The sequence below is a fragment of the Paramisgurnus dabryanus genome, chromosome 13 (assembly GCF_030506205.2).
Source record: "Paramisgurnus dabryanus chromosome 13, PD_genome_1.1, whole genome shotgun sequence".
NCBI classification, from domain to species: Eukaryota; Metazoa; Chordata; class Actinopteri; order Cypriniformes; family Cobitidae; genus Paramisgurnus; species Paramisgurnus dabryanus.
In genome coordinates, this window is record NC_133349.1 from 21,588,336 (window position 1) to 21,613,206 (window position 24,871).

Genomic DNA, 24,871 nt, shown 5'->3' on the forward strand with positions numbered 1-24,871 from the left:
AAAGCACCATGGTTAATCTCTATAGTAAATACCATGCTTTGTACAAAATAACTCTGTTCCTAAAAACAACATACATTCTATCCCAAGTGCACATCATTTCATTATGCTGCTACCCAGAGCTTAACCACAGGGATACATCAAATAAGGCTCCTGCAGTTATATAGTAAATACAACAGATAACTACCAGAGACAGCAACAATAAAATAAATAAATGAAGTAAACAAATAGTAAATCAGTAATAATTTTTGATCATATGATTAAATATGCAGCAATCCATGTTAGGAAAATTCAAACTCTTGTGCAATTACACAAAAATCAGTATAAATAAACGATTACATAATATTATTATATTATTAGTAGTTTATAAATACATTTTGTTTATAAATTAATAAATACATATTATATCATATAATTAGTAGTTTATTATTTAAATTTTTGTTTTATTTAATTTTAAGAAAAATACAGAAAGAGCTTTTATATGTAAAGTCTTATGGAATGTGAATGACACAAGGATGAATAAATTGTATTTTTTTGTAAGCATTTGACATTTTGGTATAAACTGAATATTTAAGCTCGAAAATCCCCTCAAAAAAAAAAATACTTGCTTTTGATTGCACAGTATGACCACCAAGCTTAATGCATCATCATCACCCACCCTTACAGAAAGACAGTCGAATGGTCATTGGATATACAGCGGATTTCTAGTCCAAACGGCAGTCAGTGTTTCATCAGTAGTAAGATACCTGAACCTGTTTCTTAACCAACAGCCTCCTGAATATAAGACAAGGTAAGACAATTTCATTTGTATTATGATGTTATACAACAGTAAATTAAACATGTATAGCTTTAAATTTTTATGGTAAATGATGTTTGATGAATGTTTGTTTCACTTATATTGTAGCATTTATTGTAAATTTATGTTAACTACTGCATTAACTAAAGTTAACAAATACAGTCTTATTGTAAAGTGTTACCAAATAATTATATAAAAAGACCCAAATGAGAGAACTAGAAAATATGGTCCAATCCATTTGCCCTAAAATGCTGGACATTTCAAAATGCTTGCAGAAGAATGTCGTCAGACCTTTGTAACCTTTAATTGGATATTGTAGTGAAAATAAAAAAAACCAAAAATGAATCAAATGGCAAAATAAAACACTAAATCAAGAAGGATGTAATTCAGAAGTCCTGAAGTAAAAAGAAGCTTTTTATTTGTCTCAATGTGTTAACACCCCAACACTTAATTTTTAGAAGAAAAAACACATTTCTAGATCTTTTTCCAGCTTTAAAGAAATTTTTTGATTCTAACTCTTTAGGGGTTAACATTCTTATTTCATAGTCAGGCAAAGACAAAAGATAAATTGATATTCTGAGAATGATTACCCTACTAGGGCTCCTTATAGTTGTGCGGAGGTCCTACGGCGTAGCCGCGATGACATTCCACAACGGTTTTCATACTTTTGCGTCGTCGTTCGCGTCGACGTGCAAACACACATGCAGACCACTGCGCGGCTACGCGCGCTGCAGCAGAGCGACCGTCAAATAAGAAGAAGCTTGGCAAGTTAACCCACAAACGAAGAAGAAACAGCAACTTGTTGTGTATGATTTAAGAAGACCAGCAATGATGGAAGTAAATAAACAGCGACTTTTGTTGCAGTTTGAGTTAAATCACTCCTCAACTTGGCCATTCTTTGTTTTCACCGTCGCAAACGGAAATACCTATAACGCAGTTTTTTTACCTGAGGGCTGGGGTTCTGTTGGACCAATCACAGCGCTTGCGGTCCGCGTTGAAATCATAGATATGTATATAAAGGCTAGATGGCTCAAGGCGGAGTCAGCTGTGTCGTCACTTGGCGGCCATCTTAGGTCAGTGCTGCCATAGTGCTGCTCCCTGCTGCTGTGGACGGAAGGTGAGTGACATACGCCAACTAAAATGCTCGTAACTTGCTGAATTCTTGACGGATTTAAAAACGGTTTGGTTTTTTACAAACGTTATTAACGTGGCTATAATTCTGGATGCTTTAACATGTTTCATGAATTTTTTATTTATTTTTAGAATACGTGTTCAGTGTCATAGGTACATCTTTGACGTTTATAACAAACCAATCCGTTTGAAAATCGGTAAAAAATTAAGCAAGTTATGGTCATTTAAAAGTACCTGCATCATTAAAACTCAATGCTACGAGTGAGCGAGCGCCCTGTCCTAAGATGGCCGCCAAAATGCGGACGTTCCACTCAATTGGCCATCAGCGCGGACGAGCCATCTAGCCTTTATATACATATCTATGGTTGAAATGACACGCTGTTAAAAATTTGCGAGGTGCACGTCAGGCTACGCAAAGCTATGCACAGGCTACGGAAAATCGGGCTATAGCCGTAGAACGCACGACTATAAATCGGGATTTAATGTTGATTATAAAATTCTTACATCTGCTATTGCAACCAGGCTACAATTTAGGTTGAGTCAAATTATAAGTACAATTTGGCTTTATTAAAGGAAGGTTAATACACAACAATATTAGACTTATTTTGGATTTAATTGATTATGCACATTTGATTAAGGATGATGGGTTTATTTTTTTCTTGATTTCTATTACGCATTCGACACTGTAGAACATACATTCATTTTACATGCACTTTAGTTTTTTGGATTTGGTTACAAATTTGTTAAATTGATAGAGATGTTGAATAAAGACATTAATAGTTAAGTATCGCTTCCAGGTGGGACCTCTAAGCGTTTTACCATAAACAGAGGTATTTAGACAAGGAGACCCGACAAGTCCGTATTTGTTTATTTTAATAGCTGAACTTTTGACAATTATGAAAAATAGTAAAGATATTAAGCCGCTAAATGTTTTGATGAGTCAGCTATAAGTCAACTAACAGACAATACTACTCTGTTTCTTAAGGATGCAGAGCAGATCCCATCTATTAATTTAGTGTCACATTTTTCCAAAGCTTCTGGTTTGAAGTTAAATTAAAGTGCGAGTTGATGGCAGTGCATAATCGGACTGAATCTCCATTATTTAATATTCCATTAAAAAATTAGGTAAAATATTTATGTATTGTTATTACTAAAGACACAAAAAATAGAGAAAAAAATGAATTTGGCTGACAATATAACAAAAAGTCTAAATATGTTAAATTTGTGGTTACCAAGGGATATTTCCATTTTTGGCAGAACTTATTAAACTGAAATACTCTCTAGACTGATTTATCCTTAAATACAGTGCACAGCATAAATGAGTACACCCCCTTTGAAAATTAAGATTTTTACTCATTTGTTAGTAAATTTGAGATCAATTTTTTTCTTTTTTACAAAATAGTTTTATTAAACATTTATTTTTATTAACAAAAGAGTGAAAGTCACTGACCATCTTTAGGATTCAAAAAATAACTAAATAAAGTGTAATTAAAAGAAATTCACTAAATGATGTATATAATTAATCATCACACAGGGGGCCACAGGAAATTGATAATTGAGAGTGGTATTTAAAAGAGACAATCCACTCTCATGTAATGGTGACAGAATAGCACCACATGGTAAAGAAATGTCTCAAGACGTGAGAAATAAAATCATTTCTTTGCACAAAATGGTCAAGGTTTCAAGATAATTAGTTAGACATTACTATTAAGTTTCAATGCGGTTACGAAAGGGATCCAAAAATTAAAAAAGGATGGACTTGTGGGAAGCTCTCTGCGATGTCCAAGACGTTTACTCGTTTACCTCGTCAAGAGCGTTTTGTGATAAGAGATGTTGAAAAAATCATCATGCAAGTTCAGCACAGTTGGGTAAATCATTAGAAAGTTAAGCTGGGGTGTTTCCTGTGACACCATGACAGATGTACAGTGCAAAATTTATTTATTTTAATTTATTTTAGAAGAAGCAAAGGGTAAAAGTGATACAGAACCTCAAACCCAGGTTGAGGTATGGGGAGTTCTGAAAAGACAAGCAGAACTTCATTCTCTATCCAGGATCTAGGATCTGAAAGAGGTCATTGTTCTAGAATGGAGAATAAAAGATGTAACTGTATTTTCTCAACTTGTTTATTCAATGTCTAGAAGAATTAGTGCTGTTTTTTAAAAAAAGTACTAATTTTTGCATCACCTCATTTGATTTAAAATGTGTTATTTTTCGTACCCTTAAGATGGTAAGTGACTTTCAACTCTTATGTTAAAAAATATAAATGGTTAATAAAACTGGTGTGTAAAAATACAGCAAATTGGTCTCATATTTATTTACTAACAAATGTAGAAAGGGGGTGTACTCATTTATGCTGTGCACTGTATCTCTGACAGGTGGATTAAGGATATAAACCAAATTCAGTATAAATTTCTTTGGAAAACAAACACCATTACATAAGAAAATCAGATGTAGTGAAGCCAGTTTGTGAAGGAGGTTTGAAATTTATTGATTTCGATGTTATGAATGGCACCAAGATGGCTCCAAGCTTTCCTTAGGAATAAACATTCTGTTTGGCCTAGTTTTTCTTCAAAAAACTTTTTTTTCTTTTGGGATGTGATTTTGAGCCATCAAAACTAAAGTGTAAATTATCGTCTTTTCATATTTATATATACAAACACAATTTTTCCCCACATAGTTGTTCTTTGTGGAATAATAAGTGTATTCTTATTAATAGGAAATCAGTGTTCTTTCAGGACTGGATGGCTAAAGTTGTGGTCCATTGTACACATAATGGATGGAGAAGGAAATTTCCATAGTTATGACAATTTTTGTGAAATTGTTAATTTTACAGAGGAGGGCTGTAAGATTGAAGTTTTAAGAACATTGGTAAATATGGAGCCTTTCCTTGTAAAGTTTAAAAGAGACTCGATTTGATTTCTCGAAAGACAAAGTGGAAAAAATTAAGATTTCACTATGGAAGTAAATCTGTGCCGTTGGGTTTTAAATTCTAATTCTTAGCACTGAATTTTTTTACATCAAATTTTTAACACTGAATTTTATTTTGCATCTAAATCAGACTTTGAATTTTAAAAGTCATCGAATATCTAGCACTGTTTTTTTGCCTATGACATTTTTTTCAATGTTTAAAAAAAATTCAGTGTAAAAAAATTCAATGTCTAAAAAAATTCAATGAAAAAAAATTCAATGTGTTTTAAAAGATTCATTGTAAAAACATTCAATGTTTCAAAAGATTTTGTGTAAAAAATTCAATGTCTCAAAAAATTCAGTGCAAAATAATTCAACGTCTAAAAAAATTCAGTGTAAAAATATTCAGAGTCAACATCCGGGGAAGCAAGGAGAAGCAATCGATCCCTGTATCAAATCATTCAACATCCAGCCAATCATTTACGCTCCATTGGTCACGTGACACCGAAACGGGAAGTGGGTGAAGTTCAGGCAAAGGGTTTATTTGCATTACATACGAACACATTTTTCATATCTGGCAGATCGTATCATCAGTATATCAGGACACAGTCCGTTTACATTTATCAACATCAAAGTGACTACTGTATCTGGATGTGTGATCGATCCCGTGCGGGGAGACGCGCTGGATGAATAGCTGTCAATCACAAATGGTTACAACTGGCTTTAACCATATGATTTAGGGTTGTCGCGGTAACTGCACTCCCGTATTGTACAGTTCTACTGAGAAGCAAACAGCAGAGAATAAATAGCAACCCTAATAACCGTGATTCACCTTTTTAGCTTTATATTTTAAGCTTTAAAGGTTTTATCTTTGCTTATTAATATTTGCAGCGTCCGCACCGCGGACTTTACCTGAACTCGACTTTCACCCACATGCTTTTTACCAACAAAATTAATGTGAAACATGAGGATGACAATCCCGACTTCACTGTTTTAGTCTGCCTTAATAACGTGCTTTAGGCTCTGTCTGAACTTATACGTTTTTGTTCTGTAGCCTACTTTGTTCACTCACATATTTCTATATCAACAATAAACTGTTGTTACCTTTGTTTCCTGATAAGTTTAATATGATTTAAATAAAAGAGCTAACAATTTCCTAAATTTCCTGTTCATGTCTCCCTCTAGTCTAGTGTGTAAGAAGTGAAGTAATGTAATTTACAAACACATTTAGGTATAATTAAACTTACTTTGCATAAAACCAACACTGAGCAAATGTATTTGGTCAATGTTATTATGGTTTGTACGTGTTTAACCTAAAACGTGTTAAATGAGATAGAAACTGCTGACTGACCAGCGCAACATTCACATAATGACCCTTGATATGTCGCCATGGAAACTCAAACATTAAAACGATCCATTAAATTCTGCTACTAAATATTAAATCTCTACATTAATAATAATGTAGAGATTGGAACATATTAAACATATTAAACATATGCCTGAATAACTTAAAAATACAAGCAGTGTTAAAATGCTTTTGTATATCGATTTATTTCAAGATACTTTCATGCTTATATTGCTCCACAAATATGAATAGAATAGACAGGATTTAAATTGAATTTCTTTATCTAACTTTTGCGAGTTTGTCCATGGGTTATATTGTTGTAGTTTTATATTGATTAAACAAATGATTGGTTTGCTTATTTTAAAGAGCACCTATTATGGGATACACGTTTTTAAACATCATTTTGTGTGTAAGTGTGTATTAGTAAATGCTAACGATATTCAAAAAGTACATACCTCAAAGAAAACGATGACGCGAGTTATCGTCTCTAACGTTCGAGGACTACAAAAAACACTCGGATTGTAGGCAACAGTTTACTTACTGGGATTAGTGATGTAGATAAGACCAACATTATCATAGTTCAGCCCTCTCTGCTTTGCTTGGGTACGCCCTCAAAGACGAGGGTGGGGAGCGCCGAGTCAGAAGAGAGCTAAAATGGCGGAGGTTGGGAGTCCCTGCTTTTACTCTGTTTGCAAACTCTTGTTTCATCGTTTAAGCGATTAAATCTCTCGAGTAGACGCTGTCTCTTTAGATGCAAGGGCAAAATAGCACTTTATGGACTTCCACAGAGGACATCATGTTTAATACGGTTCCGGAAAAATCCAGTCAGAAGTTGTTCACGGAGTTTTCACAATAACTGCTTCTCATGAACCGAAGCTGGATTTGCGCGACGTCTCCTCCTGAAAGTTGGATTACTGTGCACTTCTGGATCACAGGCTGTAAGTATTCACGTTTATTATTTGCCTTTTACTGTACATTACGTAACCGGTAACCGGAGATTAACATAATGTGCGTGTAGAGCTAAGCTTGCAAGCTAATTGTGTTGTGTTGTAATACTGTATTTCATAAACAACGTACCATATTTACACACGTGTATGTTGAATTATGCAGACTATCGTTTTTGTATCGATGTTGGTTAAGACATGTTTACAAACTTGCTAAGTTACCAGCTTAACTGTTACCGGTAAAATTTGTTCTCATGATCAAACTCAAGAAACTCTAAGTACAGATGATTTGTTTAAAGTTATATGTATTTTACTGTTGTATTTACTTGAAGCTTTCTTAGATTTTGAAACGAAGTAAACACATAATGTGTGTTGCTAATGTTGGGCCATGTAATATGTAATACATTAACGTTTTAATGAATAGTCTAACGATTTATAGTCATGGTACTCTATTGTTATCATATGTCTTTTTGACTGAATACATGTTTGTTTTATTTGTCTATATCTTAGATTCGCAGCTGGACACATCCTTCTACACGGTATGCAAACATGCAACATCATTACACACAGTACAAGGAGTCAGACTGGCATATGAGGAGCAAAGGTGTTTAACACATATTATGTATTTACCTAGTGAAACCACTACCAGTCTTAAATGTATAACTGATGATGACAAAGTTTTTTTTCTCTGCATAATAATAGGAACGCAGGCAGTAGCATCATTTCACAATGTTTCCATCACCATCATCAGTGGATGCCTTTGCCGTCCGTAGCCTGAGATTTCAGATTTGCAGCAAAAAAATTTGATTTTCTCATTTATTGGAATGCTATGCAGGTATTTAAGTATTTTAGTAACTGTGTTAAATAAAGTAGTATTTACTTTTACAATAAATTTATGCTTGCTTATATTTTTACAGGTTGTACCTTGCAGCCATCCATTACAATGTCACCAAGCCGTAACAAAAGCAGGAGAGGGAAAGTACAAGGCTATGTTCCCAAAACACACAAATGACATACCGTAAGCAGTAATGTTTTATTTCAAATACATTCATAATTAAAAACTTAATGTATGAAGCAGGGAAATAAATGATCAAAACAAAAGATTTATTGACTGCAATATTTCTACAGTTATGTGGAGGATGTGATCAGGCTTGTGTTTGATGAGGTATTTGAAGATAAGCTGAAGGAAACCCCCATTCCAATGGACCTGGCATCACAGTTTGAGAAACCTTCAAAGGAGGACGTGATTGCATGCCATCTTCAGTGCAGGGGTCGTCGGAAGCCAACATTCCAATCAGGAAGCTCCAAGCATATCTGGAGAACAACACACGACAGGATGATAACCCTAAAGTGTCATCTTAGATAGCACCAGCTGACAAAGCTTTGATATGCCATTTATCTCAATAGATAGCTGTAAGAAGTGAATTGAACAATTTTTGAAAGAATAGCACAATATGGTTACTAAAGTATGTTTATTTGTATATTGTTTAACATTTAAATATATATTTGTAATAAATAAACTTTTGACTGACTACTATATTTTCTTTAAAGTTACATCTTTTGTTCTTTTGGGTACTTTGTTACTATAATAATACTTTAGTGTTATTGGTTTAAAAATGTAATAAAACTTAATCTAGTCCTGCGCCTCAAAGGCTTATAGTCGGTACAATAAATGTTCTGTGTGTAGGGATTTAGACAATTTGTGCAAAACCTGGATGATGAATCACGCAGGTAAGAGGCCCTGGAACCTGTTGCATTCTCCTTAAAACCTAGTAAGTAAAAACATAGCACAGTCTTTCATAATAAAGTTTACCATAGTAAAATAATGTAGAACTAACATTCATTTCAATTAATACTTTCTTTGTGCTACATTTGGTGTTTCCATATAGTTTGCACAGTAAAATAGTATGTAAGCAGTATTTTATAATTAAGTTTACTATAGTAAAATAATGTAGAAATTACCAAGTGAAATCGTTTTATAATCATTTCAACAAATACTTTATATGTGCTACATTTGGTGTTTCCATATAGTTTGCACAGTAATACAGTATGTAAGCAGTCTTTTATAATAAATTTTACTAGAGTAAAATAATGTAGAAATTACCAAGTGAAATCGTTTTATAATCATTTCAACAAATACTTTCTATGTGCTACATTTGGTGTTTCCATATAGTTATGTAGTACATTATAATTACCTTTTGGATGTCTTTGCAACACATTTTCGTCTTCGTTTAGCATTCTGGCAGAGCTAAGGACACCTAAAAAAGTTAAATCCAATCGCATTCATTGACGGAGATCGTTTATATCGTAACGGCCTTCTGAACTCTCTGGATCGAGCTCGAAGTGGTAAGGCAGTACAGACACCATCGTTTATAGAGAAATATAGCGCTTGTTTACGTTGCCTGTGACTCTCAGTCAGAACCGGAAAATCCACGCGTAGTCAGGGGCGTAACCTTTCAAACACACGCCGAACCCAGCTGACCAATAACAGTTGAGTAGTCATCTGACCAATCCGATTACACTAGACATTTTGGGAGGCGGAGACAGGAACTAAACCGAGCGTTTTCCAGACAGTGGGAAATCGGTGAGGTATGTAAGCAATTTATAAGACTCACAATGCATTAGTTCAAGTTTTAATAACATGTATGTACTATGGGATATTGCAATAACGTGCTAACGTGCCAATTTATTAGCATAATTGGTGCTCTTTAAATAAATCTAAGGATCTTTAGATGTATTTATGTATTAAGGCAGGTAAAATATTTTCCATTTATTCGTTTTTGTTAAACCTTCTCCTTTATATAAGTGAGTCATTTTAGTAATTTATTGTTGTTCTGTTATAATAAAATAATAATAAACAAACACTAAGCAGTCGTAGTAATGGAAAATTATGTCTTTCATTTATTTGTGTTAGAACGCATACCATCTATCGAATTTGTTTTATTAATAAACAAGCTGTTTTAGCGAGTTTGTCGTTGTACTATTTTATTGGTTTTAAGTTTTTCGTTCATAATAATAATAAAGAAACATTTTAAAAAACTATTTTAATTCAAGAAATGGAAATATTTAATAATCTGACTTTAAAAGCAAAAGTAATCTACAGATGAACGTCTTTACCAAATATAGGCTATTTCCAAATATGCGGTTTGTTTAGTTCGGAAGGTGAAAAAATCCTTACCTGTATTTCCCTAATAATAAAAATACAACACATCTATGTAAGAACGTAAGTCTCCGTATTATGACTTAAAAGAACAATTTGGAAAATTAGATTAGAAGCGCGTGAATCCGCAATTACACTTGAACGATCTTCCAGAGAAAGATATGGTAACATTTCTTCAGAAGAATTGCTGAAACCTATTAATTTACTGATGTTTTTATTAGTACTCCAGCTGTTTTATCGGCCTTTAAGATGGGACGCGGCAGTCAAGTTCATGCTGAAAGCGGGGTGAATTCCAAATGGCGTTTTAGCGCCCTTGAAGGGCACTTCAGGAAGGGGATGTCACACAGTCGATCCAAATAAAGAGAAACTGATGTGCGTTTTTCATTGCTCTATTCGCCAAGTCTATTTGAATTGACCACACCATGAGACAATTGTGCAACTTTCTCTAGAGTTTATACATTAAGTGTTCTGATCTTCGAAGGGAATATGGCATAGGGATAATATGCTATTGGAATACGCCCTTTATCTTTTCGTGAGCAGCAGTCGCGTAGGCTTTAACCAATCATTGAACAGATTTTTAACAACAAATCATAAAACATTTTACTGACCCTAAAGTATTAAAAAGATTGCGGGAAAATGTTTTGGAATTTCTTTTAATTCAAACATTAAAAATCTCATACATATAATTAAGAAACTAAGAACACAGGACTTTAAATGTGATGGCGCTTTAGGCAAATCATTAAACAAAATACACAGAAGAATTTTCGTTGTGTTTTATTTATCCATCTTGATGTGTGGCGCAAGAACGGATAACATTCCGATCACAAACGCAGCCGAGGACGGATCTCACTCAATCCAGCCATGGAATCTGCATTTACAGGTCAAAGTCACACAAAACACCGCTAACTATCATTAATCTTCTCCCTGACAGCTGTCAAAAATAAAGGAGGTTAGGTAATGGAGCGCATTTTAACACTTCTGCTCGTATTTTTAAGTTATTCAGGCATATGTTTAATACGTTCCAACTATTCATGTAGAGATTTAATATTTAGTAGCAGAATTTAATGGATCGTTTTAATGTTTGAGTTTCCATGGCGACATATCAAGGGTCATTGCGTGAATGTTGCGCTGCTCAGTCAGCAGTTTCTATCTCATTTAACACGTTTTAGGTTAAACACGTACAAACCATAATAACATTGACCAAATACATTTGCTCAGTGTTGGTTTTATGCAAAGTAAGTTTCTTATACCTAAATGTGTTTGTAAATTACATTACTTCACTTCTTACACACTAGACTAGAGAGAGACATGAACAGGAAATTTAGGAAATTGTTGGCTCTTTTATATAAATCATATTAAACTTATCAGGAGACATAGGTAACAACAGTTTATGGTTGATATAGAAATATGTGAGTGAACAAAGTAGGCTACAGAACAAAAACGTATAAGTTCAGACAGAGCCTAAAGCACGTTATTAAGGCAGACTAAAACAGTGGAGTCGGGATTGTCATCCTCATGTTTCACATTAATTTTGTTGGTAAAAAGCATGTGGGTGAAAGTCGAGTTCAGGTAAAGTCCGCGGTGCGGACGCTGCAAAGATAAAACCTTTAAAGCTTAAAATATAAGGCTTAAAAGGTGAATCACGGTTATTAGGGTTGCTATTTATTCTCTGCTGTTTGCTTCTCAGTAGAACTGTACAATACGGGAGTGCAGTTATCGCGACAACCCTAAATCATATAAAGCCAATTGTAGCCATTGTGATTGACAGCTATTCATCCAGCGCGTCTCCCCGCACGGGATCGATCACACATCCAGATACAGTAGTCACTTTGATGTTGATAAATGTAAACGGACTGTGTCCTGATATACTGATGATACGATCTGCCAGATATGAAAAATGTGTTCGTATGTAATGCAAATAAACCCTTTGCCTGAACTTCACCGACTTCCCGTTTCGGTGTCACGTGACCAATGGAGCGTAAATGATTGGCTGGATGTTGAATGATTTGATACAGGGATCGATTGCTTCTCCTTGCTTCCCCGGATGTTGACTCTGAATATTTTTACACTGAATTTTTTGAGACGTTGAATTATTTTGCACTGAATTTTTTGAGACATTGAATTTTTTACACAAAATCTTTTGAAACATTGAATGTTTTTACACTGAATCTTTTAAAACACATTGAATTTTTTTTCACTGAATTTTTTTTGGACATTGAATTATTTTTTACACTGAATTTTTTAAAACATTGAAAAAAATGTCATAAGCACAAAAACTGTGCTAGAAATTCGATGGCTTTTAAAATTCAAAGTCTGATTTAGATGCAAAATAAAATTCAGTGTTAAAAATTTGATGTAAAAAAATTCAGTGCTAAGAATTAGAATTCAAAACCCAACGGCACAGATTTACTTCCATATTTCTCACTTTTCCACTTTTTCCAAAGGTAAAAGAGGTTCAATTTAAAATTATTAATGATATTTATCCTTGTAATGAGTTCCTCCGACACAGATTTAATATGGAGTGTAATGAGTGCACTTTTTGTGAAGCAGACAGAGTCTTTGGAACATTTATTTTATTTATGCAAATTTTCAAAGAAATTCTTGAATGACTTTTATATTTGGTTAAGTTTGAAATATGTAATACCTGACTTTAACTTTAAAACTCTAAAATATTAGTCTTTTTCTTTGGATTACGATCATGAATTCATGGTGAAAAATGTTGTGCTGTTGGCCAATTACTTCATACACAAATGCAGATTCTTTAAAAACCCTCCCAATTTCATACTTTTCCATAAAGATTTAATGATCTTCTTCAAGTCGTTAAGATTTAAATTATATAATCTTCTTAAGGTATTTTTGACTTGACTTCACCTCAGGGGTTCATACGGGGGACACCCTAGAGGTCTTCAACCTTGCTCATGCAGTGTAAAAATCTTTGCTGCCTTAATATTATTATTATTTTTTTGGTTGAATTTAACTCAGATTTTGTCACGGATTTGCCAGGACCTTCCACTCACACCCCTCAATTTCACCGATCACAGTCACCTGAGTTTTGATTTGCTGCACCTGTTACCCCTCATCAAGCCTGCACTACTTATACCAGCCACAAACACACAGGCTGAATCCCAAACCGCCTACTTCCATACTTTATAGTACGCAAAGTAGCGCTTTTTACATACTATATAGTATGGAAGTAGGCGGTTTGGGATTCAGCTACAGACACCGTCCGGTCTTGTCAACCGCTAACCTAGTATTACGCTACTGATACCTGACTCACTACTCTTCTGTATCTTTCAGAGTTCCCTGTTCATCATCATCATCATCATCCTCGTCGTTGGAATATCTCCCCTCTGTGTGTCTGTGGCTCTCCCCTGGACTCCCTCGCCATCACCATCACCTTTTACCATTCATCTCAATTTACAATAAACTCTGTTCAGTTTTACTAACATCTGTCTCCGTTGTCTTTTGTCCGCTGACAGATTTCAAGTCATGTCAACTAACTATTATTTATCTTGACAAGAGATGAGTTGCTACAACTTATAAAATGAAGTTGACTTTTTTCAACTACATTTTATAAGTTATAACAACTCATCTGTAGTTATAACAACTCATATCTTGTCAAAATAAATAATAGTAAGTTAAAATGACCTGTAAATTTGCCGACTTTTTAAGGACACTGTAATATCATTGTGCCCGCTACACCCATTATACAGCAGCAAAGTCCTTGATAATTACGCCAGAATAAAAGTATAGTTCCTAGCCCTAGCGGCCTAGAAAATTCCAACTTTTAATTTTCTGTCGGTCTAAGTACTCGATGTAACTACAGAAGAGTTTAAAATAGGAAAAATATTGACACTTTTTGGTTATTTTTAGTGCAATGCTTTGGTCTAATCAGATTCTATGAATTATCTATGCTAAATAAGCAGACCCGGAGATCGGCTGAATGGATTCCAAAACGGTAAAACTCAATTGTTTATCTCTAGAGGAGCTGGAAAATATCCTTTGGAGTATCCCTTTAAGGTAAAGGCTTAAACTTTGCCTGCAATAAACATAACATCTGATAATTAGTTGGTGTCCACAAACAGATGACAGTTGTTTGGCTCTCCCACATCCCTTTCTTCTACTTGCAGCTTTCCATGTCCATTAAAGTTGCAATTTGTAAAACAATTTCAAGTTAGACTGGCTAACTTGGCTCTCTTAAGCAATGGGAAAAGTTGGGTCCCTTAACAAGTTTTGTCAATCTGTTGCACTCATGTATCACAATATCCTGTTTGTTTTGAACAGGAACAGAAAAAGTCATGGATTCCACAGTTTCAAAGGCTATTCAAACACTAAGTTCTGCTGAGGACATGAGGAACCAAACCAAACTTATAATGCAGCCATATGCCAACTGGGAAGAGTATTTGACTCCAGCACCGCTATCCATAGCAATCCTGGGAGAACTGGTATTCATCTCTTCTGCAACAGATTTCTCTATCAATAAAAATCCCCCCGCAGGTGGTTACAAACACATCAGATACCCAGAATCCTTTCGAGCTTGCCTTATGCAAGTGTGTAACTCTGGATGGTGGGCATTCAATGAAGCTCATACAAGCATGGACCAAATTCGTCTCCATACTGCCCAAGTTCCAGATTACATGAAGACAGCTGTGAAGATTCTATTTCAAGGTAATGATGAGGTCGTTCAAGCACATCTTCCTGATCAACTGAACAATATCCGACACATTGCAGATGAATGTCTCACATTGTCTACCAATACTAAAGAGCGTTTCATGCATGTCATCGAAATTATCCAAGAGCTACTAGAAGCATGTGTAAACGCAGAGCACTTTTATGGGGAGGAGATGGAAGCAATCAAGAAAAAAATAGAGGAGAGCAAACTGAGAAAGCAGTCAGCAGAAGAAGCCGAGGAAAGGACGAAGAAGGCAGTAAACGCCTTGGAGAAAGAACTGGAGAGCGCTCAAGAGAATTACCATAAAGCTATAGCTTCTCTTCCTACTGGATGGAATATGATGGCTATGGATATGGTTGGTGGGTTAACACATAGTTTATCAGGCCTTCTTATTGGAGTGACATCTATTATATCTCACCCAGTGAGAAGTGCATGTGGTGCAGTAACAAAGATTGCTGATACTGCAAGCAACCTTAGAAGTGAGGAACCTGTAGGAGATGTGGTTGATGAAATAACCTCATATAGTAAGTCTGCTGAAATTTTAATATGTGCAGAGAGTATCAAAGAACTCATGAATGTGAATAATAAGGATGATGATATTGACTGGACAAAACTGTATGATCAGAAGGAGAAAACTACAAAGTCTGATTTCTTTGCATATCAGATTGAAAGAATCAACGGTGATTTGGGGAAAATGAATGACTGCAAAGCAAAGTCAGAAGCCCAGATGTTATGCCTGAAGGGCCTTAACATATGCAATCAACTAGCAAAATATGCACCAAAAGGCAAATGTTACAAAGACGTAAACATGAAGATAGTAGAGGAGGTCTTGGAATTAATTAACTCAGCCCGTGTTTTTGACACCAAAAGCAAAGACACCACAAAATCTCTAGCCATCTCTCCAAAACCTCCAATTATGTTTAAAACTGAAAACGGACCAGAGAGCGCAAGTTCTTCACAGAGAGCAACAGAGAATGCAAGATTCACCATAGAGCAGAGCCGAGCTCAGCTGGACAAGACAAGGGAGACCTATGATAAGTGTTTGGAGAACCTAGAAAAGAACCAAAAGGAGCTAACTGATATTCTGGTCACTATGAGAAATTGTGAACTGAAGGAGATTGACTTCAAAACCACCACAGAGATGCTGGTCAAAGGTATGGATGCCATGGGGAGAGTGAAGGAACAATGGGAGAAGATGGTTCACTTTTTTCAGATGGTTTCAAACATTGTCAAAACTAGCCTAAGCAAAACTTTAACAAACTTTGTCACAACATCTGAGAAAACCCAAGCCCTCTCCTACAATGCAAAGCTCTTTTCAAAAGATTTGCTCTACACTCAAGCCTCCCAAGCCTGTAACATTGCAAGTCTTGTCAATATGATCTCTGGAACATACACAGATGTGTCTAACAAGTACCTGATGGACCGTGTGAGTTCACTGGGCAAGTTAATGGCCATGGATAAGAGTAAGCCAGAATTTGAGCATGAACGACAGATGTTGCAGGAGTCCTGTGATTCAGCACAAAAATGCATCATAAGTCTTGTTTTGCAGAATAAAGAGGAATTTGAAAGGAAAAGCATTGCAAGACAACAACAGATTGATCAAGAGTTGCTGGCCATTCTTCCCGCTGCTACTCCAGAGGAAACCAAGAGAATTCAAGAAGCTGTTCATGCTGGATTCACTGAGAAAGAAGAAGCATCATACTACTAATGGCATATGCTGAAGTAATCTATGAGTATAAATAATCGCTCGGTGCATCAGACAATATATTGTAGTTCAAACTTAGGCTTGCTTACCAGCAACATACTGTATTAATCTGGGCTGGTAATATTATCAAGCTTTTAAGTAAATGTCTGTCTGAGGATATAAACAATGTGGGACACAGTAGTTTTCTCAAACACCTCAAGTAACACATGTCACTGAATAGCAAAACAATATGTCATAATGTCTTGTATATTTTGAATATATAGTGACACATATCACATATAACATTATGAAATGTTTAAAATAATATACCATATGCACGCTTGCTTATTTCTGACTCTTGTCACTTAATGGAAAAAAACACGATGTGACAAATCACATACAGTACATGAACCGTATAAAATATCTTACCGCATGCTTGTCAATTTCTGACTCCATTGTCACCTAATGGAAAGGATACTTCATGTGACATACATATCACATACAGTATAACCACATGAATTGTTTAAAATATATACATATGCATGCTTACTTATTTGTGACTTTAATGTCACGTAATGGAAAGGATACTTGATGGATACTTGAAACCATGGTAAAGCTGGAGTTTTGCAGGTTTTATGTTTGGTTGTTCACTAATTTCTGTGAAACCTGTTAAAAACAATAAATGCAGAATGCTGTAACTGATTACTTCTAAGTTTTGCTTTCCCATTTCTGCTTATTGAGCAACAATGGCAACCTAGTTTTGCTCAGTTGGGAACCAAAGAGAGAGTAGTGTGAGAAAATATGAATATGTTTTCTTAAATTAGCCATTAAGTTTTCAGAATACTTACTTACTTATATATAACTTACTTAATACTTAATTACTTAATATAGACCCTTACTGTTTGTACACAATGATGACGTGGCAGCGTATGCGCGCGCATTTAGGCAACGGAAGAATGGTAAGAATTAGCAGTGAAGCAACACAGACAGAGAAAGTTATTTTAAAAAGTTGACTTATCAACTTTTTCGACACAGCTACCAGATCTGTGTACTAAAGTGGAGTGGATAGAAGACGTTAGCAGATGGCCAAAAATAAAGGTCCCAGATACATATGTATATTAGTATATTATATTAGTGCAACCAAACGCATCAACCAGACATTTTGATGCTGGGAAACCCTTTTAATAAACTTTCTGAGTTGCTACCACGTAACCAATGGGGAATAACACCACTTCTATTGCCGAAATGCGCGGGCAGGCTATTTGATCACGTGGGCTGTAAAAGGGTCTATACCTCCCTGAGAAACATTAACTCAAGTAATCTAAACATATTTACAATTATAACCACAAAACATTATAGGATAGTTCATCCAAAATGATGTCATCATTCACTCACTTACATGTTGTTACAAACCTGTATACATTTCTTTGTTCTGATGAACACGAAGGAAGATATGTTGAGGAATGTTTGTAACCAAACCGTTCATGAGTCCCATTCACTTCCATAGTATTCTCTTGTCCTATATGGGAGTGAATGGGGCTCATGACCGATTTGGTAAAACATTCCTCAAAATATCTTACTTTGTGTTTATCAGAATAAAGAAATTTCTACAGTTTTGTATACAAAGTGAGAGGGAGAATTTACATTTTTGGGTGAACTATCCCTTTAAGTACCTGAAGAAATTTCCTTTAGACCTCCCCCTAGAGAAAAACAACAAGTCCCATGATACAAAAAGTATTTTTTTTATTTTATAAATTTTTATATTGCTAATTATAAGGTTTTGAATAAAAACCCACTTATTTAAAGGAGTTTTTACCAATATTGTGTTGTATGTTGGTTTCAAACACCTCATTTAAAGCCTCTTAAATTAGAAACATATTTGTGAATATTATCCATATATTAATGCTAAGATGTTGTGTAAACAATTAAACATACAGGCATAAATTTGTGCAAATTCAACTAAATATTGAAGGTAAACTTATCTTTTAAGTAAACGGTTGTCTGTGTCAAGAATATGTCTGGCTGATGCAAGATTTTGTTGTTTTTAAGGGGACAAACTGTTGCATTTGTTAAAAATGTATGCAATTTATTAACTGCAATATTTATTGTCAAAAGCAAATGAATTTTTTTACATTCTCTTTACATAATTCTGGAATTGGTTTGGTTCACAAATTAATAATTAAGTGTGTAGCATATACAGAATAGAATAAACATCATTCTTGCACATTTTTATTAAACCTGTAATCTATTAAAACAGTATAAAGTTTTCTCAGGGTATGTGACATTTCGTCAGATAATATGATAGATAACAGGTTTCATATTGAACTGAACATGCCCTTTTCCAGCTTACATTGAAAATAAGAGAAAATTATAAAAGTTTTTTTGCAATAATAGCAAGAACAGAAATGTATCTGCATTAAGAATTTGCTGTGACACCATGGAATACACTTAAGCATTACATACAGAAAAAACGTTGGACAAGTGTAGTGATGTTAACAGAATTTGCAAAACAGAATATACAGTAGTGGGGCATGTTGTCACAAGCTAAATATAAATACGCACATATAATCATGTGAACAGGACAGCAGAAAAACATTTTAGTACAACATGTATTACATAAAAAGCAATGTAACCTTGCAAGTGTAGGAAAAATAACAGCAAAGTGTCATGTGTTTAAGCTCACTCCTTTGTAAAGTCTGATAGGTCCAATGATATTGACTCCACCCTCGGCTCGGCAAATTCTCATCTCATTGGTTTATATCTCTGGAGCCCATCCTCGTTCGATGGCTTTAACCAATGGACGCCCGAGATGTCATATGAGCCCTTCCATAAACGTCGAAACAGATCATGCGCAAGGAATTATGGTAGTTGTAGTTTGATTGTTATACTTGCAACAGCCACAAATGAACTGAAAAACTACAATATGAGATACGCCTTCTGTGTTATGGGCCGTCTTGACTTTAGCATACGACAGGTGAAATAAAAGCACCCAGATATGTGTCACGGAAGGTAGTGCAAGGCAAGGACCCGCTGGTAACGGTAAGTCAAAATAAACGTCTTGGTAAAATGTACAAGAACATATAAAGTATTATTAAAATAATGGTTTACACTACGTTTCTTTCTAAGCTAAGCTAGCAAACTTCATACAACCACAATAACAATGTTTTTTGAAAGTGTATCGCGTCACTAAAATGTGTAAGTTAGCAGTTTTCTGTTTAAAGACTGCACATAGTGAATTTATTAACTGTTAATCTGACAAATTATTTTCCACTGTTTAAGGCTGTCACTGTAAATAGCAAGTGAACTACGGTACTATTCGATTATTGTTATATTATAGTTTATAGATTTAGATTATATTTAAGGTTACAATAGCTATGTTAGTTATGACCCATCACTTGGACTTTTTATAAAATAATGTAATACTGTAATCTGGTCAGGCAAAAACACAAAGGTCATGTTTACATAAAACCAGTGGGTCAGTTTAGGGTACTGTAATATAGCCTCCTTAATTTATGATTACACACACATCTCTGTCATTTTCTGTTCTTTTTCACTTCAGGGAGACAGCAGGGGCAGTAAAAGTGTCCAACAGCAGGGGAAAAAAATGGGTGATGCTCAGCTCTTTGACAAGGAGTTTCACAATCTGGTGTCTGAACTAACAGAGCAAGATTTCACAGATCCAGTTCTATCTGATGCCCTACACAGACTCAGAGAGGTGCAGTAAACTTCACTTTTCAAAGTCAAAGTCAACTTTATTGTTGCATTCCCGCAACAACAACATTACACAAAAACAAGTTTTATAAAATTAGAAATAATACAAAAATTATATACAGTATTTAAAAAAAAAAGAGACATTACGGCACGTACAGTATATAAAAGTAAAGTTTTTAAGTAGAGAAGAATTTTCAGTAGAGAAGCATAGATTATGACTGAAAATTAAATGACGACTGCAGCAGCATTATTTAAAATAATAGAAAATCACTAATTGTAATTTTAGCCACCAAATGTCTGAATAGCACATTAATATTAAATGTTGAAATAACAGATTATTTTGGAGAAGAGACACAAGCTGATTCAGTCTTGATTTATTTTACCATTTTTAGGAAAATCTACTCTTTATCCTTTATCCTTTTGGTTTAAGAAATTAAGTTAGTTCGTTAGTTTTTGTTGCTGCTGTTGTTGTTAAGTGTTTAGCCTTGTGTTTATTTTTTTTTAGGTGCTTCGATACAATGCTCCTGGAGGCAAGAGAAACCGAGGCTTGTCTGTAATTGGCTCTTTACGGGAACTGGTCTCGCCATCTGAGCTGTCACCTGATGAAGTTCACCGTGCACTCTTGGTTGGATGGTGCATTGAACTGGTGTGTAAAGACACAACATTGATTTGTCTTTTAGTTGCTATACAGTTGTGTAAACAGTATGAAGACTGGAGTGTAATACTGTAGCATTAAAAAGTCGAAGGTTTAAATTCTTTCCTTTCTTCTTTTTGTGTCTCCTCAGCTTCAGGCATTCTTCTTAATTGCTGATGACATCATGGATGCATCTGTGACACGAAGGGGTCAACCCTGTTGGTATAAGAAGGTGATTGACTTGTGTTTTTTAGTGAAAATGTTGATGGTGCTGAAAGTTGAATTAGAAAGAGTGTAAAAATATGTTCAAACTGACTGCATCTCATCATTTTAAAGATACAATGCTTCTCTATAATGTAGCATCTTATTTTTTAAATAGCTGAGAAGTGTCTAATCTTAGGGGGGGTGTACACCGGTGTATGTTTTAAGCACCACACTGTTCAAAAACACCAGCAGCTGGTGGGTTTTGTCTGCGTTGAGCGTCGGTGCTTGCCATTTTTTTTTTTCGCCCCAGAATGTTTAACTTTGGGTAAAACGCTCAGCTCATCAATGTCACTTTTTTCTCTGCCGTCCAATCACAGTGGAGGAGTGATAGGAAAAATATCACAATATCCAACTGCTGCATCTTTTAACGATTGATAAACAGACCCGTGCTGACACGTGCCCAAAGTTGGCATTTAAATGTGTACACAGGTCCCCTTATAAGTTAATCTGTCTAATTCACATACTAAGATGGACAGAGAATGCTACATTTAACAGAAACTTCAGTACTGCCACATTTTTGTATTATGGATTTATGTTATGGATGATGTATTTATTAGTGTATATCTTTTGTGTGAAGTTTATCCTTTCTTTGCTTACTTCTGATCTGTTTCAATCAGGATGGTATTGGTCTGGATGCCATCAATGATGCATTTCTTTTGGAGGGGGCCATCTATCGCCTTCTTCGCAGACATTGTAGAAAACAACCCTACTACATTCACCTGCTGGAGCTTTTTACTGAGGTAAACCACCCACATTTAATTAATTACAATGCTGTAGCATGTGCACATTTATACACAACTAATCATTGCACACTACAACCATACCATATCCATAATAAAATATGATTAGTCTCCCCTGTATATTGGATATTGCCTATTAGAGGCATTGTTTTAATCTTAAAACTTCTTCTTTCAAGGTATCTTTTCAGACAGAGTTGGGTCAAGCACTAGATCTAATGACTGCACCACCACACAAAGTGGACCTTGACCGCTTCACCATGGAGAGGTGAGAGGATGACGGTGTTCATTTATGTGAATAGAACTGGACAAAGGAAAGAAAAGGGGTTTTAGAGCAGGGGTGTCCAGTAATGTAAAATTACAGGCTGGTGCAATGGTTGGAGCTGAAGACCCCAACACTAGACTTTAACATTGACCTAAAAAAAAAATTATTGAACAAAATTTTATTATTTGCTGGTTTATTGTCGTTGACTAATTTACAGCGTTTTTGCCTCAGGTACAAAGCCATTGTGAGATATAAGACCGCATTCTACTCTTTTTATCTCCCTGTGGCTGCAGCCATGTACATGGTGAGTTTGGATGTGTTTGGCATATGTGTGTTTGTGTATGTTTCTCTAAATAATTCTGTGGTATTTATTTAATTGAATACAGGCAGGAATTGAGAATGAGACTGAACACAATAATGCTAAAACAATTTTGCTTGAGATGGGAGAGTTCTTTCAGATACAGGTATGAGTTCAAAGTGAAATATTTTAAATGCTTTGCATCTTCAGATATATAGTATTTCACATTTCCTGGTTGTTATATAGTAAAGGTTTTGAAGCTTGATGTCATTAATCGGATTACTCAAAACGTATATGAAAGATATGGCTGCACACTCACAAAAAAGTGAGTGTGCAGCCATTTTGCAAAAAAGGTTGTTTTCACCCTTATCTCACACATTAACAGGATGACTACCTTGATTGCTATGGTGATCCCGCAGTGACTGGAAAGATTGGCACAGATATCCAGGACAACAAATGCAGCTGGCTGGTGGTAAGCGCGCTGGGCATCATGACCGCTGAACAGAGGGCAGAACTACAGGTGAGAAAGTGTGATAAACTCCCACTCCTCCTTGCATATCTTAGCCTTGCAATCCGTGTCAGTTCACTATTAAAGTAATCTTAATAACCTTATCTCTCAGGCTTGTTATGGGCGTACCGATGCTGAAAGTGTTGAAAGGGTCAAGGCTTTGTATGATACCTTGGAAATGCCCATCCGATACCATCAACATGAGGAGGAGAGTTATCAACGCCTTCAAAAACTCATCCAGCTTCACGCCAAGAATTTGCCTCATGCTGTTTTTCTTAATTTTGCAAAGAAAATATATAGGAGGAACAAATGATTTATGGATCTGTAAACTGAAAGGACTTGAAAATGGATACTGAGATTAGTATTTTTGAGTTTTTGGCACACAAAATCGAGTGAAATGCTATGTGGGGTATTTTAGTTGTTATCTAAATTTGTAGATTTTATCTGCACTTTAAAACTGTTCACATGGTTTAGGGACTCTTAAAACATTCAGTATATTGTAACCTGTATTCCAGGTGAACATGTGCATGCAGTGTCAGCTGTGTGATATGATTGGTTTGCATGTTACTCAACTATTCTGAGTCTGCTATGTTGGTTTTCTTAAACCTTAATATACGTTTTTTACATTTTAAGACTTTACCAGAGCCACAAGTCTGTATTTTTTGGGGGTATAACAATTTTACAACTTGTCTGTCTGGTCCAGTGATCTCTTTCTTCGTCATTACTGTAACGGTCAATGTTGGAATATAGAAAGGCAGCAATGTGCTTTTAATAAATAAAAAACTTGCTCAAACATTTTCAAATATCTATGCATTCAGAGCTATTTAAATCAATGTTTTGTGTAAGATAATAGGTTTTAAGAAGACTCCCTGATCTACAGAGACATTTGGGAAGCCATAGGGAAAAGTGTGGTAAGATGTGTCACTTGGTCCCTTAATCTAGGAAACATTTGTCATTTGTGTTGTTCTAATATGATCCTAATATGCAAAGGCCGCACTACTATACCTGATTAGAAGATACAAATAAGAAATTTGATAAGGTAGGTTTTATGCGTTCAAGTGAATTATTAAATAATGTTGCTGTTAAAATATTACACGGCAGATAACATTCTTTTTTATATCAAAGCCAAATTTATCTGCAGTGTATATGTCTGTATATCATGCATGTTGGTGAATAGCAAATCTATAAAATCGTGTTAACTTTCAGTAAAGATAAAAATGTAAAAAATGAAGGCATGTTGGCTAGGTATGTTTGCTTTGGATTGAACATTTGCAAAGTTTACAGATTCTCCCCTCAAACACGGCCACAGTTCACGCGGCGCTGCGCAGACCGATCGGCGCATGACATCGAAGTACCGTGTTTTGATTCGCTTTCGAGTCGTTCTCGCGGTACTTTGATGTCACAAGCTGCGCAGCGCCGCATGCCGTCGAACACGCCTCGAAAGATGCTGTTGAGGGGTGGGGTCACATAGATGGGATAAGAGAGGGGAGGGCTAGATGACGGAGCGATAGACAGTGGAAAGAGAATTACGGTGTGAAATAATATCGGAGCTATGGTTTATGAGCTGAAATAAAGATCAAGAGCCAGAAGAAAACAACCCTTCTCTGCATTCGAAAATGAGGTAATTTTTTCTGTTAGTTTTGTGTTATTGTCGGATTTGCTGGTGTATCGGTTATTTTATCAATCACAGTAACGTTATCGAATGTTAATAACAAAACGATACGTTACGATGAAATGATTATAGTGTCCAGCTCTTATTTATACAGTCCCTCAAAGTCTGTGAAGAGGTAACACGGCAGTGCTATTTTATTAATGTAT

General features: G+C 35.3%; 3 protein-coding genes and 1 long non-coding RNA gene across 6 annotated transcripts in view; 3 read left to right on the forward strand and 1 right to left on the reverse strand.

Moving 5' to 3' along the window:
- The first annotated feature begins 660 nt into the window (after positions 1 to 660).
- On the forward strand, positions 661 to 17,338 carry LOC135743193 (uncharacterized). Its single transcript, XM_065260775.2, has 2 exons — positions 661 to 787; positions 14,565 to 17,338. Exon 2 carries the CDS (start codon positions 14,579 to 14,581, stop codon positions 16,658 to 16,660), a length of 2,082 nt encoding a protein of 693 aa, XP_065116847.1. The 5' UTR covers positions 661 to 787; positions 14,565 to 14,578; the 3' UTR covers positions 16,661 to 17,338.
- Positions 8,287 to 9,802, reverse strand: LOC135743200 (uncharacterized). The gene is made up of 3 exons (XR_010530497.2): positions 9,316 to 9,802; positions 8,832 to 8,889; positions 8,287 to 8,434 (listed from the first exon to the last, which is right to left on the reverse strand). It is a non-coding gene; the product is annotated as an uncharacterized lncRNA (long non-coding RNA).
- Positions 17,339 to 19,536: 2,198 nt separating the features above from the next.
- Positions 19,537 to 23,850, forward strand: fdps (farnesyl diphosphate synthase (farnesyl pyrophosphate synthetase, dimethylallyltranstransferase, geranyltranstransferase)). Its single transcript, XM_065261241.2, has 10 exons — positions 19,537 to 19,675; positions 20,196 to 20,351; positions 20,853 to 20,993; positions 21,133 to 21,213; positions 21,863 to 21,985; positions 22,162 to 22,250; positions 22,479 to 22,551; positions 22,634 to 22,711; positions 22,931 to 23,065; positions 23,166 to 23,850. The coding sequence occupies exons 2-10, from the start codon at positions 20,241 to 20,243 to the stop codon at positions 23,364 to 23,366; spliced, it is 1,032 nt and encodes a 343-aa protein (XP_065117313.1). The 5' UTR covers positions 19,537 to 19,675; positions 20,196 to 20,240; the 3' UTR covers positions 23,367 to 23,850.
- A 688-nt stretch (positions 23,851 to 24,538) lies between these two features.
- rusc1 (RUN and SH3 domain containing 1) overlaps positions 24,539 to 24,871 on the forward strand; it is a 17,862-nt gene continuing 17,529 nt past the window's right edge. For all 3 annotated transcript variants that reach the window (XM_065261242.1, XM_065261243.1, XM_065261244.1), the window contains exon 1: positions 24,539 to 24,674. The gene's annotated coding sequence lies outside the window, so the exon portion shown is untranslated. The remainder of the gene's footprint in view (positions 24,675 to 24,871) is intronic.

Coding starts and splice junctions, on each gene's coding strand:
- fdps (XM_065261241.2), top strand. CDS start 20,241: ATGGGTGATGCTCAGCTCTTTGACAAGGAGTTTCACAATCTGGTGTCT. Junction 21,986..22,161: donor TGCTGGAGCTTTTTACTGAG/GTAAACCACCCA, acceptor TCTTCTTTCAAG/GTATCTTTTCAGACAGAGTT. Junction 22,251..22,478: donor GACCGCTTCACCATGGAGAG/GTGAGAGGATGA, acceptor TTTTTGCCTCAG/GTACAAAGCCATTGTGAGAT.
- LOC135743193 (XM_065260775.2), top strand. CDS start 14,579: ATGGATTCCACAGTTTCAAAGGCTATTCAAACACTAAGTTCTGCTGAG.